The sequence below is a fragment of the Puma concolor genome, chromosome A2, assembly GCF_028749965.1.
Source record: "Puma concolor isolate L17-30 chromosome A2, mPumCon1.1.hap2, whole genome shotgun sequence".
Classification (NCBI taxonomy): domain Eukaryota; kingdom Metazoa; phylum Chordata; class Mammalia; order Carnivora; family Felidae; genus Puma; species Puma concolor.
The window spans coordinates 107,300,251-107,319,460 of NC_141668.1; the positions used below are offsets into that span (position 1 = coordinate 107,300,251).

The window sequence follows — 19,210 nt, forward strand, 5'->3', positions numbered from 1 at the left end:
CTTCATTTCCTCTTTATGAAACCGGGACGATAACGATCTGCTTTCCTCCCGCTGCAGACAAGGACAGTGACACTCTGCCGATCCAACAACTTTGCAACGGAAAGCACAGAATCACAGTAGAGCTGTGTGTTACCTCCCCCCGCCCCACCCCTGTCCTGCTCACACTCTCTGTCAAAAATAATTACATTTAAAAAGAAGAATGAACAATTATTCTAATATTCATGTATATTGCTTTAAACTGGATTTGGCTTTTTTTTTTTTTTTTTAGCTGATTTTGGCATTTTCTAACATGCGGAATTCTTACCAGGAAGCAAGTTGTTCAAGTACCATCCACATACAAAATAAAGGCCTGAATCAAAGAGAATCATCCAGGAAACCCAGCCAAACGTCACACCCGTTTGCTCCAGGGGCTGGTACATGTTATTCCACTGAATCCCTGGAAGGAAGGGAAGGCCACAGTCAGACCGCACACCCTTTCAGGGTAGATTTTGGCGGGGTGAGTTCTTGCGTTCTGCAAACTCAAAGCAAAGCTGAGAGCAGCTGAGAGCAAAGACCATCCTGTGGGTCATAGTTCTACAAATGCAATGTCAGCCTGCTTAATGTCACCCGTATTTCAAGGCGACCAGGGGGAGCAGCTTTAACAACACTTTAATATCTAACCCTTGTGATTTTGCTTTCGTGCTACTTCACTCATTTCTGATTTTGTGGCCTCAACAAAATACACAGATCCAGGGTGACCCGATGGGGAGAGGGGTTCACATCAGCTAAATCAAACCCCAGGACTCCGTTGCACATTGTAACAAAGACCTTCTACCGTAGCGCTTGCAACATGACCACGGTCAACTCCTAAAAACCCAAATCACTGAAACTCTTTTTTAAAAAAGCAAAAAGCATCCCCTTGGGATGCCTGGGTGGCTCAGTTGGTTAAGTGTCTGACTGTTGGTTTTGGCTCAGGTCATGACCTCACGGTTCATAGGTTCGAGCCCTCCACTGGGCTCTGTGCTGTCAGCACGGAGCCTGCTTGGGATTCTCTCCCTCTCTCTCTCTCTCTGCCCCTCCCTGCTCACTCTTGTTCTCTCTCTCTCTCTCTCTCTCTGTCAAAATAAATAAATACACTTAAAAAAAAAAAAAAAAAGCATCCCCTTACCTGCTTCTTGCCCTTCTAGGAAGGTAACGAGAAATACTCCTTGGCCGAAGGCGGTGGTGGAAAGCAGGCACTGCCCGGGGACAACAAGAGACAAACAGCATGTTAGTACTTGACAGAGACCCCGGAAAACCCTCAGCGCTAAATCCAAACAGACCAGCGTCACCAGAGCAGGCGGGGCCGCACCGTCCTCCAGGCGGTGATTTCCATACGTGACCCTGGAAGCCTACGCCGAATGTCAGCCCATTCTAGAAAGCATGCTAACAAGCTAGCTTTTGGTGTGAAAAGGAATTATTTCTCTTCACTGCAGTGCCTCAAGTGCCATAAATCCAATGCGCTGCGCCCAGATTGCAGAACACAGAATAGTGGAAAACGGAATGGAGCGATTTCTTATTTTTTATTACTAAGCGAATGCCCTGGAGCACACTGCAGGCCGACTGATGGAACATGTACACCATTCTACACTAGAAAGGGAGCACATTGAAGGAAAATGTTATTTTATTTCCAGGGGAGAAATCTTATGTCAAAAATAAATAAATAAATAACCCCATTGAAAATGCATGTTATGCTTGAAGATATCATGTACCAGAGTTAGATTTTTTTGTTTTTTTTTGGGGGGGGGGGGTTGGGGGGGTGGGGCTAGGAAACATGTGAAAATGTAAAAAAGGAAGTCAAACTCGGTATGCTCCAACATTTAAACAGATGGATTGAAGTAAAAACCATATAACAGTGTTTGAAATTCAGGCCAGGTGGTCAATGTCTCTTTTCCTACATGTGAGGAGTATGGGGTCAGGGTGGGGGGTGGTGACACATGGTCTCAGTTTTAATTGAGACCAACATTATGGGTTATAAAGTACCACAGGTGTGACATAAGCTAATGGACACTGGTGAGCAGGTATCCATGGAGAAAAATCCTGATTAAAGACGCCATGTTTTTTCAAGGTGTACACACATCCATGATGTATGTACATGGCCAGTCGGGAAACAGGAAGGTTTACATGAAGCTGGAGAAAAACAATTTGGTCTTCACAGAAGTATTTCACCCTAAAGTTCAAAAGGAGCAGAGAAAGTGACCCCATCCCAACAAATGAGGATACATCTACCGTCATGACGTTGCGTGGGACCAGTGACCTCAGAAGGCTTCAGATGCCCCCTCGAAGCCCTGGGATTCCATCCCTCTTCGGCATCTCCCGAATTCTCCCCTAGTGGCTCTAGCCACACCTCCCAACAGACTGCACTTTGGGAACTTGGCCTGACCTACTGGGGACAAGTGAACCCTGGGGCATAATTCTAATGTTTGCAGGGACAGTGCTGGCTCGCCCGAACTGACCGTCCTCACAGCCTTCTGCCCATCCCTTCCACGCGGATTGAGTTTCCACTATGCACCCGGCTCTGCACTTGCCAGGAAACTCAAAACAGAATGGACGAGTGTCTCTCTTCTTTGTATTTCATATCCCAGACTTAAAAGAATTCTCAGGCTTCTCCGGGAGTTACATGGTACACGCATGAATGAATTGGCATTGCTAACGGAGAGATCTTCCCACCTAATGTGAGGTGATTCCTGATGCTTCAAGAAGAGTTTATTTTTTTGCTTCTAAAATAGCTTCAGAAATCTACTTCTTGGGGCGCCTGGGTGGCTCAGTCGGTTAAGTGTCCGACTTCGGCTCGGGTCATGCTCTCACCGTTCATGGGTTCGGGCCCCACGTTGGGCTCTGTGCTGACAGCTTGGAGCCTGGAGCCTGCTTCGGATTCTGTGTCTCCCTCTCTCTCTGCTCCTCTCCCACTCACACTCTGTCTCTCTCTCTCTCAAAAATAAATAAACATTTAAAAAAATTAAAAAAAAAAAGAAATCTACTTCTTTCCATCTGTGATACAGAGAGACACGGAGTCTCTATGGCTGCCTTTAGGATGCTACCGATTTCCAGAGAGTCTCCAGAGGACAGTCCCCATTACATGAAAAGTGCCAATTCTCAGCAGCTCCTCTCTTGCAAAACCACTGCAATGTCAACCAATGACCATTATAAGGTGTGCATCTGCGGGCAGCATCAAGACCAGTAGGCTTCAGGGGCCCCTGGGGGGCTCAGTTGGTTGAGCATCCAGCTCTTGACTTCGCTTCAGGTCATGATCTCACGGTTCATGGGTTCGAGCCCCGCATCGGGCTCTGCACTGACAGCTCAGGGCCTGGAGCCTCCTTGGGATTCTCTGTCCCCCCTCTCTCTGTCCCTACCCCGCTTACACATTTGCTCTCTCTCAAAATAAATAAAACTTAAAAGAAAAACAAAAAGAGAGACAGACGTAGGCATCAGAAAGCCCACCGAGATCTGAAAGTGATAAGATGACATGCGATGTGGTGACTGCTTTTTTGGGCAGATACAGCAGTTGTATTTTGCATGTCTACAAAAAAACCCAACCCACTTACCAGAAACGTCTGAATGACAACACTCAATTGGTTACGGAGAACCAACAGAACGATGTAGGGCAGGAAGCTGATCATGTACACCAGGCTAGTGCAGAGCGCAGCCGTGTTGGCTTGGCTGAAAAATGTGCTCAGGAAGTAACTCAGCATGACGACCGACACCGCGAAATCCAGGAGGAAGAGGAAGATGATACAGGCGTTGCTGTGCGCGAAGATGCCACTCACTTTCAGAATGATGGCCAGGGCAGCACTGCTGATGGCCAGCATGGCCATGTTCTCCAGAAACCAGGCCAGGAAAAGGATGGTCGGGTGCACCCCCATCATCCGCACGTACTGTCAAGAGAAGGGAAACCAGAGTCGTGATCAGGGTACTCGAGGAGGACCAGACCGGATCACGGGAAAGGCAAGGAGGCCAGCGCTGGATACGGCCAGCTTGGAAATCAGTGGCTCAGTCGGTGAAGCGTCCGACTCTTGGTTTCAGCTCAGGTCATGATCTCACGGTTCGTGGGTTCAAGCCCCGCGTTAGGCTCTGTGCTGACAGTGCAGAGCCTGTTTGGGATTTTCTCTCTCTCTCTCTCTCTCTGCCCCTCCCCTGCTTGCTCTCTACCTCTCTCTCAAAATTATAAATAAACACGGAAATAAATAAGAAAACCAGTAAAATAAATAGGTGGACAATATGGAAAACAATAGTGCAAGTTCAAGTCAGAACTGAATGAGAACACTGCACTTTGCCACAAGTCTCCTTCGCCTGAATAAGTAGGAGGCTGGTGGGTAGTGTGAGCCTCTCCTCCACAAGGTTGGCGTTCATCTGGTACTTTTTTTTTTTTACATTTTTTAATTGATTTTTGAAAGAGAGAAAGAGAGAGAGTGCAAGAGGGGGAGGGGAAGAGAGAGAGGGAGACAAAGAATCTGAAGCAGGTTCCAGGCTCTGAGCTGTCAGCACAGAGCCTGATGTGGGGCTCGAACCCGTGAACCGTGAGATCATGACCTGAGAGGAAGTCAGACACTTAACCGACTGAGCCACCCAAGCGCCCCCACCTGGTACTTTCATGAACTCTCCTTCTTAGAAGCAGTTTTGACAGTTTCAAATTTTAATGATATTAAAACAAAAATAACAAGGCTCCCCGTGAGGCAATCTAACCACACATCAAGTGGGAAGTGCACCCTTACGTCTTTCTGGGTTGTATAAAAATTGCTGAAGCAAACCATAAGAGACTCTTAAATACAGAGAAGAAACTGAGGGTGGATGGGGGGGGCAGGAAGGGGGGAGAAGCGGGTGACAGTCATTGAGGAGGGCACTTGTTGGGATGAGCACTGGGTGTTGTATGTAACAACAAACTACAGGAATCTACCCCAAAAACCAAGAGCACACTTTACACACTGTATGTTAGCCAATTTGACAATATATTATATTAAAAAAAAAGAAATGAAATTGCTGAATGAGCAACACTGGCTCCCGTCTTTGAATGTGGTGAGTCTGCCCTTGGGCCTCCTTCCATCTCCACAGGAAACACCTGTTGACTGGCAGAACGTCAGGCTTCAATGTGGAACATTTGCCTTGAGACCCCCGCCTCAGCTCGGCTGTGTCCAGGAACCCCAGCAGAGAGGAGGGCAAGCCAAACAGAGTCCGGGGTCAGTTATGGGAACAGGATTTGGCTCCAAAGCCCCGCCTCTCCTCCTGGTGTCCCAGGCAAGCAGTTGGACTGATTACCTCTTCTATCTGGATCTCTCGCTCGTACACCAGCTTTCGGACCATGCTGGCCACAGACACCATCCACGTCAGCATCATGATCAGAGGGAAAAAGAAACCGACGTTGTTCAAGAATCTGCAAGGAAATAATCCAGTCGGCATCCGAGGGCAAGCACAGGGTTCTACCCAGAGTCAGGCTCACGTGTGGGTGCTTTTTTTTACATTGTCCTCGGAAGCTACAAGTCCTTTTAAGGAACACTATCTCGTGTGGCCATTTCAACAGGCTTTTGACTTAGGACCACTGGCTCGTGCCCTGATTTAATATGCGTGCAACTCACAAAGGAGACACATGGGGTGGGAGGTCCCTGGAGCAGCCACTGTCGCCTGCCCCCAATCAGTCCTGACACCTTCCTGGGCAGAGGAGGTGCAAAGAAGGAAACCGGCCATTAACTCATGACTACAATTTCCCCCACGTAGTTGGGACCATTGTGTATCTGCAATCAATGATATCCATTGATCACAGATTATCACCTATATTATACATGAAAACTGATCGCTGAACGTCTCCCTGTCTCTTTCCCCAGTGCTCACCTCCCACCCACTCTAACCAGTTTTTTTTTTCTTTTTTTCTCGGTATTTTTTTTAAGTTTATTTATTTATTTTGAGAGAGAGAGAGCATGAACACAGAAGGGACAGAGAGACAGGGAGAGAGAGAATCCCAAGCAGGCTCCATGCTGTCAGCACAGAGCCCCACGCAGGGCTCGAACTCATGAGCCGAAAGATGACGACCTGAGCTGAAATCAAGACGCTTAACTGACCGGGCCACCCAGGCTTCCCTTGACATGACCCCTGTCTAGAACACCCATGACAGCCATGCCTCAATCCCAATGGGAATTTCTCCACTATTTTCCTTCTTGAGCTCTCAGCTGTGTCTGACACCGGTGACAGGTCCCTCCTTCCCTCCCTCTGTTCGCTTCCAGAACAACTCCAAGCTTTCTGTCAATCTCCTCTCTTTCCTTCACTGTGACTTCTCCTTTAAACATGGGATTCGCACCCCAACCCTGCACTCTGCCTCTTCCCCCCTTACCCTCTGCGCTCGAGACCCACATGTTGTTATTATTTGATTCATCACCGAGGCCACCCAAAGGGGCAAGCCATTTTAGTGGACATGTGGTATGCAGACGAACCAGAGAGAAAGGCCCTGTCACAAAGGATCCTGCTTTCCACTGGGGGGTGGCGGCACTTAGCATAAGCCAGCAGAAGGAGACACACGGCATAGTGTCAAATATGTGAAAAACGGCTTCGGCCATGGTGGGAAGGGAGGAGATCTCAAATCAGGTAGTTGGCTAAGGTGTCTGTGGAGAACAGACAGAGGAAGCGGGCCCCACAGGAATCTGAAGGGACATGGCTCCAGGCAGAGGGGCAGCAGGTGCGAGGACGGGGGACAGTGGCGTGGGGGCAAGGCTCAGGGGTGGCCAAGGATGGTGTGGATTAGGACACGGAGGCGGGGGGGGGGTGGCATGTTAGCTGGGGCCACATCATGCAAGGATTCCACATGTCCGGGAGAGAGCTGACAAAAGGGTTCTGGAATGGGGAGAGGGAAACAAAGAGGGGACATATCAGGTGTATGGATTTAAAAAAAATTTTTTTTTCAACGTTTATTTATTTTGGGGACAGAGAGAGATGGAGCATGAACGGGGGAGGGGCAGAGAGAGAGGGAGACACAGAATCGGAAACAGGCTCCAGGCTCCGAGCCATCAGCCCAGAGCCTGACGCAGGGCTCGAACTCCCGGACCGCGAGATCGTGACCTGGCTGAAGTCGGACGCTCAACCGACTGCGCCACCCAGGCGCCCCAGGTGTATGGATTTTAAAAAGACCACCGAATGTAGTGTAGACAGAGGAAAGCAGGGTTGCCGCAGTGTGGACAAGGCTGCCAGCGAAGATGCCGACCTGGAGACAGAACCCTCTGGCTGGGCCCCCACCCACCCCCAGACCTCCCCTTAGAGCGTTATCTCCAGTGTGGACCCTCGGCCCTTCTCACTGGACGGTGAGCCCGTCGGGGAGGGCCCCCCACTGCACTTTCTCTGCTTGGCAAAGGCCGGCCACATAGTGCAAGCCAAAAATATTTGTTCATGAAACCGTGAATGAGGACATAAAAGGGGGGTGGGGGTAACTTCTTCGTTTTTATCCATTTTTCTGCTTAAGACGACTATAGTGAGCGATCCACGGGGTGAATCACGTTTTAAAGCGAAATTATCAGTTCACTGGTAGGCTATACGGCGACGGCATGTAGTCAACTCATGCGCTACTTGGTTTTGTGATTTTTCTAGGGATTTTGAGTCATTGTTTTTATAGTGTTTTATAGCAGGAAGTGCCCATATACTCTATACACCTGCTCATCTCACAAATGACATCTCTTCTCCCAGAGTAACCCAATTTGCCACAAAAATGAAGCTTGGATCACCTGGAAAGTTAAAAACAACAAATACAGAGCTTATGGGGGGGGTGTGGGGGGGAGGAAAAAAGTTCATGTCTGTTCATGAACTTTATCCTTTTTTACATAAAAACACTGGAATTGATGGCTGTTGACCTCTGTGCTTCCAGCACCGCGGGTCTTACAAAGGAGCCAATAAGCATCACACACAAATGTTAAGATTCCGTGCGAGTTATTCCAGGAGTCACACGGAGTCAGGATTCTATGTGTGTCTGGGGCTAGGATGGCATGCCCCGTGGACCCCTGCACCCGTGTAAAGGAGAGTGTCACGAAAGGCTGGAAACTGAGTAAACCCAACTCTGGGGTTCTTGCAGCCACTACCCCAGACCCCAGACAATGCCCAGACGCTCTGCACATGCATGCCCGAAGGAGGCCACTGGGGAGGAGCTACATGGAAGGAGAGACCCCCGATACATGGCTATGTACCTCACCCTTTCCCAATCCGCTCCTGAAAACCAGTCCCGAGTCAACGCAAGAAGGGGAAGATGTTCATTCCACTTTTGACAAATGCTTGAAAGTACTGGAAACAGCTGCTAAAAATAATCAAGGTCAAGAAGGAGTCACACAAAAAAGTAGGTAAGAGATGAATGAGGCAAAACCCTACCCCCTGTAGACCTAGAAGTTCCCATCAACACTGCACTTTGTATCTTCATTTCTTCATTTGTCTTTAGTTTATCCTGAGAAAGTGAGAAAAAGCAGGAAGGGGAGAGAGAGAGAATCCCAAGCAGGCTCCGCACTGGCAGCACGGAGCCCGACACGGGGCTCGAACTCACGGACCATGAGATCATGACCTGAGCCGAAATCGAGAGTCGGACGCTCAACTGACAGAGCCCCGCGGGCGCCCCCAAACTGCACTGCCTACAGTCTAGGGGCATGATGTGAGGGCACAACACATGGAACAGGACGTGTCCAGTGGGTGCCAAGCTGCATGTGAAGGTGGGTGGTGTCTGGAGCCACTCTTGTGCCCAGACCCTATCTCCAGGGAAAGAGACGACAAGTGTTACACGAAGAAGACACGTATCTGCAGGAAGCACTCGGTCCTTGGGGCCACGGAAAAGAGAGCCTCCGAGCTGTGTAGCCATTAACATCACCTGGTGGTCACACTGACGGGACCCTCTTGCAAACAACCGGGCAGGAATACCCAATTCGTTCAAAACGATACCAAGCACAAATCCAGCACATCTATGTAAGGAATGCAGGTGGGTGCGTCTCACAGTTATTAACAAATGAAGACCTGCCCAAAAAGATGGCTACATTAAGCAGATGAAAATCGTCAACAGGGGCGCCTGGGTGGCTCAGTCGGTTAAGCAGCCGACTTCGCTCAGGTCATGATCTCGTGGTCCATGAGTTCGAGCCCTGCGTCGGGCTCTGTGCTGACAGCTCAGAGCCTGGAGCCTGCTCCGGATTCTGTGTCTCCCTCCCTCTCTGACCCTCCCCCATTCATGCTCTGTCTCTCTGTCTCAAAAATAAATAAACATTAAAAAAAAATTTTTTTAAATCATGAATGTATTTGTTGCTATCAATTTCAAAAGATTCAGTAGGGCAATTCCCTACGTGAAAAGCACCCCACCGCAGAGCTGCTACAATTCAGTGAGGAGATGGCAAGATGGCAAGAAGGTCTGAAACGTGAACTGGAAGAATGTGAGAATGTGGAAAGAAACAGCAGGAAAACAACAGCCGCCACACAAATGAGGACATAATTAGACGAAGCACAGGTCAAATCGATAACTGCACAAAACATAGTGAGGAACACCGAAAATTGACACACAACTAAAAGAAACAAATAAATTTTTTAAAAAGGTATTTTTTTTAATTAGGGAAATTTAGGGACACCTGGGTGGCTCAGTCAATTAAGCATCCGACTCTTGATTTTGGCTCAGGTCATGATCTCACGGTGCGTGAGTTCGAGCCCCACGTTGGACTCCACGCTGACAGTGCAGAGCCTGCTTGAGATTCTCCCTCTTTCTCTCTGCCCCTGACCTGCTCGTGCTCTCCCTCTCCCTCAAAATATATAAACAAACTTACAAATAAATAAATAAGTAAGCAAATTGGGAAATTTTATGGCTAAGAAATGCAAGGTAAAGAAATCTACGCAATGAAGTCCCTGAAGAAGAAAAACCAAATACTGGAAGATAAGAAATTGGTAATGTTGGAAAACATCAAAAGTTTCCATACCAGAAAACTCAAATATACACATTGAAAAGTCTTATCTTGTGCCATGGAAAATTATTCTAGAATGGTCAACAGTGAAATGGATCCCACGAAATTGATTGAATTTTCAAGTTCCTACCAGGTTGCCAAAATTACCAGGTTCAGGAAAAGCAGGGAAATATCAAAGTGGCCTCAGACTGCTCCATAATCACATTCAAGGCCAAACATAACGGAGTTATTTCTACCAGATACTTGAGGAAATGGTGAGTCAAGGATTTCGTATCCAGCCAAGCTGCCTTTCAAATATAAATGCTGCAAAACGTTTTAAGTATGTAAGAAATCATACTTAAATTATGGTTAAATTATCAGGTTAAATTATCTCATAAGCTCACCCGGGGGAAATTACTAGAAGACAAATGTTAGCCCACCCAAGGATGACCAGTAAATTGCAGTGCGAGGGTAATGCTATGCAATGAATATGTGTTCCAATAAAAGTAAGACTAAAACAAAACTGGAAATTGAGATGACAAGACAGACCGGAAATGTTATGTCCCCTGAAATGCAGAAATGATACAACAGACAAAAATCGGCAGTTTAGGGGACGTGAGTCAGAGAGAAAGAATAAGTTGGTGAATGCCCAAATCAGGCTCTTTGTTCAACCATGACAGATGTAGAACATAAGCACAGACATCTTTCCTGGTACAATCCAAGACGTGGAGATAATATCAACTAAAATTGCATGATGGTGAGGAAAAAGTTAGTGATGGAAGAAGAGAAATTACTTCATTTTTATTTTGCATGGTAAAAATAAAAGTAAAAGGTTGATTTTTTTTTTCATGTTTATTTACTTTTGAGGAGAGAGAGAGAGAGAAAGGGAGAGAGAGTGTGAGCAGGGGGAGGACAGAGAGAGGGAGAGACACAGAACCCGTAGCAGGCTCCAGGCTCTGAGTTGTCAGCATAGAACCCAATGTGGGGCTTGAACTCATGAACCGCAAGATCATGACCTGAGCCGAAGTCAGACACTTAACTGACGGAGCCACCCAGGCACCCCAGAGGCTGACATTATTTATAGAATGTTCTCACTATAAGGTAACCACCAGAACAACAATAAATCATTACTAAATATGAGCAAATTTTAAAAGTGAAATTATAAAAAGAAATAAATAAATTAAAAATATTTTAAACAAGGGGTGCCTGGGTTGCTCCATCGGTTAAGTGTCTGCCTTCAGCTCAGGTCATGATCTCTCGGTTCATGAGTTGAAGTCCCGCATCGGGCTCTCTGCTGTCAGTGGCGGAGCCTGCTTTGGATCCTCTGTCTCCCCCTCACCCCCCCTCCGTATTCCTCTGCTTGCTCTCTCTCAAAAAACTAACATCTAAAAAATAACTTAAAAAATATAAAAGCGAAATTATAAGTATAGAAAAATACTTAACTAGGAACACATATACATGAAACTTCACTTCATGCTATTGCACAGCTAACTTCACCCATATAAGAAGGTATATGAGACATACAAGAGACACATCTAAAACAAAAAGCTTCAGAAAAGTCTAAAATGTGACAGAGGGGCAAAGGCACATCAAGCAAATCGGAATACAGAGGTGGAGGGGGAGAGAGAGAAAGAAAGGAAGGAAAAAAAGCAGAGGTCATCAATTTAATTTCATACAAGGTAGACTTACGTGCACAAAACATTAAATAGACTCAGAACACAATTATTCACAGTTGTGCACAGCATTCAAAAAGTCAACAACCCATAAATCTTTTACAAAAGTAGATTCTATATTACTTGATAGAGAAAAATGCTATTATTTCAAAATGTAGAAATGATAAAGACATCTTTTTCTTTTTAATTTTGTTTAATGTTTTTTATTTCGGAGAGATAGAGACAAAGCACGAGCAAGGGAGGGGCAAAGAGAGAGGAAGACACAGAATCTGATGCAGGCTCCAGGCTCCGAGCTGTCAGCACAGAGCCCAACTCGGGGCTCAAACTCATGAACCATGAGATCATGACCTGAGCCGAAGTCGCTTGACTGACTGAGCCACCCAGGTGCCCCAAAGACAACATTTTCTGATGGCAATATAAAAGTTAGGGTCCATCAACAGAAGCTGGCAATTAGTGCATGATACAGTTTTGAGTGTCAATCTGATTTTAGAAATGCTATCACCAGATTAACTTTAATTTTTTTTAAACCTTATTCATTTTGAGAGAGGGAGACAGAGCGCAAGCAAGATGGAGAGGGGCAGACAGAGAGAATCCCAAGCAGGCTCCACCCCAGCAGTGCAGAGCCCTAAGTGGGCTTAAAGCCATGAACCGTGAGATCATGACCTGAGCCAAAACCAAGAGTCAGATGCTTAACCACTGAGCCACCCAGGCGCCCCTATTTTCTCTTTCTTTTTCTTATCATAAGCACACTGAGTAACTCTGTGAACTCTTGAGGACTTCCACTCAAAAATTAAAAGACACTTGACTGAAACAGCTCTTGGGAAAAGAAGCCTACAGACATCCATATTCCACGTACGTAGAAAACAATGAATTTTTAGCTACACATCAGATTGAGGGGACACGGTTAAAATAGTGGTTGAAAGGAAAGTCATCATCTGAGGTAACTACATAAATTAAAGGAAAAAAAAGAACACTAAATATAATGAATTAGGTAGGGGTGCCCGGGTGGCTCGGTCAGTTAAGCGACAGACTCTGGTTCAGGTCATGATCTCATGGTTTGTGAGTTCAAGCCCCAAATCGGGTTCCACACTCTCTCCCTCCCTCTCTCTCTGCGTCTGATGGGATTCTCTCTATCAAAAATAAAATAACAATTAAGAAGTGGCTTTATTAAAATAAATAAATATAACAAATTAAACACTGGTCTCAAATATCAAAGACACAACACAATATATTGAAGGTACGGAAAGCGAGTAAGTAACAAACATAAAAGCACACGTCACAAATAAGTTAGAAAAGACAAAGAGAATCGATGAATGAAGTCCAAATATGCTTCTGTGAAGAAGAAAAACTGGACCAAGAACATACTGAAAGCACACAATGAATTTTTTTAAAACTCCAGTGCCAGGCTGGCTCAGCAGGGAGAGCATGTGACTCTAGATCTCAGGGTTGTAAGTTCGAGCCCCATGTTGGGTATAGAGTTTACTTTAAAACATTAAACAATTAGGGGTGCCTGGGTGGCTCAGTTGGTTAAGCATCCAACTTAGGCTCAGGTCATGATCTCACGGTCTGTGAGTTCGAGCCCCGCGTCAGGCTCTGTGCTGACAGCTCAGAGCCTGTAGCCTGCTTCGGATTCTGTGTCTCCCTCTCTCTCTCTGCCCCTCCCCCACTCACGTTTTATTTCTCTCTCTCAAAAAAAATGTTTTTTTTTAATTAAAAATCAAAAACAAACCTCTGGGAGGGAAAGCGTGTCAGAGGCACAAGCACAGCGGGCAGAGGAGGGGGAAGAAGTTTCGATGGGCTGCCTGGCTTCTCTCCAGCACCTCATCATGGGGGAGGCTGGATGGCAAGCTGATGGCTCCCGGCTTCCACCGACCTCCACACTGGGTGACAAGGTCTGATGGGGCCCTTTGACACTCCCCCTCAGGGCCTCCACAGAGGAGGGGACACTGCCTTCCTGTGGTCCTCCTGTCCCCCGAGCTGCAAGCCTCCCGCAGGCAGGGATGACACCTTTTCCCGGATCCACAAACGCCAGTCGACCACAGTGCCTGACACGTGGCAGGTGCTAGACCCGTCGTTTTCCAAAGAAGAACGAGCACAGGCTCTTGGCAAGATTCATGATGTCGAGCATGTGAAGTACGTATCACCACGACAACCCATGGAGGACCGGTCCCCAAACAAAACAGAACAGAATACAACCCCGATGTATCAGAAGAAGGAAGGAAGTAGGATTTCTCTTGATAATCATTGGCTTATAAAGCTAACAATTAAAAAAAAAAAAAAAAAAGGGAACAAGAAACACATTAAAGCGAGAGAGGCCAGAATAGGATGTTCATCTGCTCCTGCTGTCCAGACAGCAAAAATCAAACAAGTATGTTCCAGATCCTTCCGTGTATTGATCCCTACTCTGGAACCCACACAAAAGCCCTATCAGTAAATGCTTGCAAATAGGAAATCAAAAGCTCGTATTTATGTAAGCCTCCTTAAGAGGACACTTTGATCTTCCTAAACATTGTCACCAGCTCTTTTTCTGAAGGGGACAAATGCTTGACTTACATTCTAATGACCGCTTGCTAACAGTGTTTTCTCTGTGGCTTGTCTCTATTAGCACATCCAGTGAGTGAGCTCAAAGATGGAAAAGTGATGAGCACGTTAGACCAAAGTCACACGTAGCGAAAGAACCACAGAATCATCGGCTTGTTTTTCTCACTGGAGATGCACGACTAGAGATACACACTGGTGGTCAATTTCCAGACCCCACACCCCTCCCCCACGTCAGCCCAGCCTCTGCCCACTGCCCCCCTCTGGGCCTTCCCTCAGCGCCCCCCACACCACATCCCAGGAGGATGTCGGGCCCAGAAGCCCGCAAGGCGGCTGCTGAGGGGAAGGACCAGCACCTGTCTTACCCTCCCATCCCCTCTCTGCTCTCTCTGGGAGACTCAGGCCAGTCGGCTGAGGTCCGGCCAAGGTCCCATGCCTGCTGGCCAGCCTGTTTGCATTCCTTCCCCAGCACAGTGGCTGCGGGCCGTGACTGGTGACCGAATGGGGAGGGTGGCAGGTGGGGCCCCTGAGGCTCACATTTACTCTGTGTCCTCCAACCTGCGCCAGACGTATGCACGCCGGGTGTCGGTGAGGGAAGGGGGATTTGAGGTCCATTCTCTGCTTTCTTTTTCTTTTTTTAATATTTATTTATTCGGGGGAGAGTGCAAGTGGGGGCTCTGTGCTGCCAGCCTACTAGCAGCAAGCCCAACATGGGGCTCGAACTCACAGACCGCGAGATCATGACCTAAGCCAAAGTCAGACGTTCAAACAACCAAGCCGCCCAGGTGTCCCATTCCTCGCTGTTCCAAGTTTGGTAACTCTCAAGAAGGTCAGGGAGAAGGAAGGGTGCCCACAGGCATGCCTCCTCTCTGCACACTGCACCACCCAGAAGAGCAATCCCACCTTGGCTCTGAACACGGTACCTGGAGGAACATCTGAGCAGGGAGGTCTGCCCAGAGGGGCATGGGCAGCCGGGGGGTACCCAGCCCGCTCACCGGCCTGGTCTTGTCCCCTTCCCAGGTCGGGTTCAGCACATCCAAGCCAGGGAGGTAGACAGGCGGCCAGTTAGCAACCCCATTCCCGGTGACGATCTTGAGCAACCGAAGTGTCAAATCACGGCTCAAGGTCTGAGACCACCCAGACCTGGTGCTCAAATGCAGCTTTTTCAGGCCAGTGCCCTTGTGATTCCAAGAGTGAGATTCTAAGGGGATCGCAAATGCTTGAAAGCCATCATGGCATTAGAAAGGGACCCAGCATGCACAAGGAGCCAACTCTTGGAACTGTAACTCAGACTCTGGGGACAAAAACCCTCTTCATCAAGCCCTCCTATTAAAAGCGCTCCTAATTCAAAGGTCTGAGCACACAATCCCAGCTTGGGGGGCTGGGGACTCCCCCACCACTGAGCAATTCTCAGGCACCAGCCGGTGTCCTACAGTACAACTCAGTTGTGACACGACCTGAAGGTGGCGTCACATCCCACAGGTCAAGGGCTCAGTCCCACAAGCCCGCGTGGTGCACCCACACACTCCAACACACACACACACACACACACACACACACGCACACACACACACACGCACACACATGTTCCTCTGAAACCCTTTGCAAATCCAGGTACTCTGATGATCTATGGTTAAAAAGAAAGCCACAGGAGTGCCTGGGTGGCTCAGTTGGTTAAGCGTTTCAGCTCAGGTTCATGATCTCACAGTTCATGGGATGGAGCCCCCCCCTTCCTCTCCCCCGCCCCACCGCGTTGGGCTTTGCAATCACAGTGCGGATTCTGCTTGAAATTCTCTCTCCCTATTTCTCTGTCCCTCCCTTGACCCTTCCCTATCTCTCTCTCTTTCTCAAAATAAATTAAAAAAACATTTATAAAAAAAAGAAAAGTAAGCAAGCCACAGACCCTGGGTAGAGTCACTTGCCTCCAGGAACTCAAACTAAGACTTAATTGTCATTTCAATTTCTTCAAGAGTGGGATTTTAAGTCAATCAATCAGGACTTTTCTGATCTGCACCAATGACATAATCGGTCACAAAGGCCCTTTCTTCCCAGAGGAAGTTGAGGTGATCCACCTAATGAGACGCCCAGCCCTTCCCCTAAGGGAGGTAACAATCCTTTCTTTCCTTTGGGGATGAGTGCTCGCCCAGCCTCCCTTCCCAGAAACACTTTCCATTTTGGGCAGCATCCCAGAGCTGCCCTCCCCTTGCTACAAGGGATGCTGCCCGATCGGGAATCACTTCATAAAGCCAACTAGGTCTTCAAAATACAAGGCTGAATTTTGTTTTTCAACGTGATAAACCAGAGGCTCCCACGACCCCTCCCTGGGTTTGGCGAACTGGCCGGAGCCGCTCACAGGACTCGGGGGACAGATCGCTCACTAGATCGCTGGTCTGTTGTAAAAGGATTAAGTCAGGAACAGAGGGAAGGGAGAGCTGCCCAGGGCGCGGATGGGGAGGGGGCGCCGAGCTCCCTGCTGCCCCGGGGCCCACTGTCCCCCCCATCTCCACGTGCTCACCAACCTAGAAGCTCTCGGGACCCGTCTGTTGGGTTTTATGGGGGTGTCATTACAGGAGCCTGATTGATGAAATCATCGGCCATTGGTGATGGATCCAACCTGCAGCCCCTCCTCCTGAGGTCAAGGGGTGGGGCTCCCGAGGCCAGGGGGTGGGGCTGACAGTCCCGCCCCTGGAACCACGTGGGCGGCCCCCCTGCAGCCCCTCCTCCTGAGGTCAGGAAGTGGGGCCGATAGCCCCGCCCCTGTGACCACGTGGGCGGTCTCCCTGGCAACCAGCCCCCATCCTCAGGTTCTTTCCAAACTCCCCTCATTAACACAAGGGACACCTTTCTGGTCCTCCACTTAGGCAACCCCTTAAGGAGCTGGGCGCAGGTGCCCTAAACAGGAGGAACACCCACACCTGTGCCCGAGGCCAGCTGGCAGCCAGCTGGGACCACCCGCTCAGGTCACTGTCACAGCCCATTGGCGCCTCCCCCGGGCTCTGAACACACAGCATCTACTGCCCTAAGCAGTTTCTTGTGCTCAAGGGCCCTCCGTTCCTCACCTCCGCAGCCCTCCCAGCACCTAGAAAACTGCATGCCATACGGTGATGTGAACAAAATACAACGTCTGCTGGGAGAATGAATTGGGGGAAGAAACTCGCCTTGTTTCTAAACGAGGACTTTGGCTGGGACGCCTCATTGCACAGAACTGCCCCTTTGATTATATGACAGTCAGCATCTCTGTCCGCAGGCACTAAGACTCAGGCCATCAGAACACCCCTAACCGGCACACACCCAGAGTTAACAACGGCCGAACCCCGGGGTCCGATGAAAACATAAGAAAATATAAGGCAGCTGTTCACAGACGGAGTGAAGTGACAGCTGAGTGACCAAGGTGTAGACACAGAATCCCACATAAAATGCTTAAAAGTGGTGATGCATAGCTCCCGGGGGAGTGAAGGGCATTCAGGGGGCATGAGACCCTGCGAAGAATAACTGACCCGTCTCAGCCTCCATTTTTTCAGCTATATTTATCTTATAAGGTTCCCTCCAAGGATGAATGAGATGTGTGTGAACATGTGACACACTTTTAAGAGAAGCATTATCACGGGCACTGGTGACGTGGAAAAATACAGGGAACATTGGATAAACCGTCACCTGGGGTTTGAACAAAACACCTGTCTCCCAGGCAGGGCGAGGAGCCCATCTGAGCTTTCATGGGCACGAGAAAGGATACAAAACTACTTCTTGTGGTCCCCACTCTGGATAGTGTCACCAACCAATTCCACACAATCCGTCCCTCGGGGACACGGAGGGGAGCCCGGGTCTCTGGGCCCCACGGGTCATCAGGAAGGTGGATTTCTACCGCAAATAAGAGCCATTCACCAAATAGAAGACAGAGGGGCTTAATTAGTTCAGGTGAAGTAAATCCCCAGGAAAAGAAGCAAGAAAAATGTGTACAGTGAGGGGCCTCAGGCCAGTCAGCGGGGGATCGGGCTGATTTCTTCCGGGGGCAGCAAGCATCCCTGTCGGCCTGTCACTCTGGACTTCTCCCGGGACACATCAGAGTCCAGACGCAGGGAGGCCGGCCATCACTCAGGCAGGGGACACTCTGGTCTGCCCCTGCTCCTGCAGGACCCCCTCCAAACTGAAGGCACTAAGGCCCCGGAGGGAAGAGCACAGCTCTTTCAGGGAAACCTACTTTTTTGTGTATAAAACAATCCAGGAGTACTGATGCGGTTTTCCTGTTTCTGAAAACCTTTCAATGAAGTTGCCTCACTCTCTGGGGCAATGAATGAACACTGGACTTTGTACTCATGAAGCCTGCCAGGGCTCCACTGGGGAATTGTCCTATGATGACCCCCCGGGGAAGCTCAGGGCTGAGAGGAGCCTCAAGTAGTCAAGGGTCCTGATCCGCCCAAGTCTGCAAATCCCAGGGGAACATTTCCCAGTGCATGCCCCTCAGAACAGCACTTCCTTGGGCTGCTGGCCAATAGTGGATGAGAGGTGGGAGGGAGGAGGGGGACAGAGGGAGGGAGGAGAAAAATGGGGGAGGGAGGGAGGGAGGGAGGGAAGGAAAGAGGAGGAGGAGGGAGGGAGGAGGGTGGGGGAGGGGCATGGAGAGGAGGGAGGGGGTAGGAAAGGAGGGAGAGCTGTGTTCCCAGAAGGCGGAACTGCCTACGTAAATCAACTTGAGCAGACTTCATTACCATGGACACACTGCCCTTGTGTGCAGGGGCCCCTCCTGTTAAGACCTCCTCCCCCAGCTGTCTTCTGCCCAAATTCCCTGGTAGCCACCACCGGCTTCTCCCTACCCCCACACACAGTAGGCTCCTAGCTGGTCTGCACTCAAGTCTCCAGCTGTCCCCTCCCCCCTCCAGCCTCCTCTGGGCCCCCCACACTGGCCACCATCCTGAGGAGGGCCCCAGTGACCCTCTATCCCACCTGGGAGCCGTGCTGGCCACTCTGCAGGCCCCAGACCACTCCCAGCCCTCACCCTGGCCCCAGGGTGCTTTCTCCAGCCCTGTCCCAGAGCCCTGTCCCTGCCGAGGGCCCGCCTTGTTCCTCTGTAGGCACTCCCACCGCAATGGTGCCATCCAGTCCATCCATCAGATGCTG

The 19,210-nt window shown here is 49.1% G+C and overlaps 1 protein-coding gene across 1 annotated transcript in view; it reads right to left on the reverse strand.

Annotated features, from left to right (window-relative positions):
* Positions 1-19,210, reverse strand: part of ABCA13 (ATP binding cassette subfamily A member 13) — a 395,455-nt gene that overhangs the window by 217,225 nt on the left and 159,020 nt on the right. Inside the window, exons 32-35 of the mRNA XM_086697122.1 lie at positions 5,272-5,386; positions 3,564-3,893; positions 1,148-1,217; positions 305-436 (exon numbers count right to left, since the gene is read on the reverse strand). Of these exons, the coding sequence (XP_086553248.1) occupies positions 305-436; positions 1,148-1,217; positions 3,564-3,893; positions 5,272-5,386 (647 nt within the window). The remainder of the gene's footprint in view (positions 1-304; positions 437-1,147; positions 1,218-3,563; positions 3,894-5,271; positions 5,387-19,210) is intronic.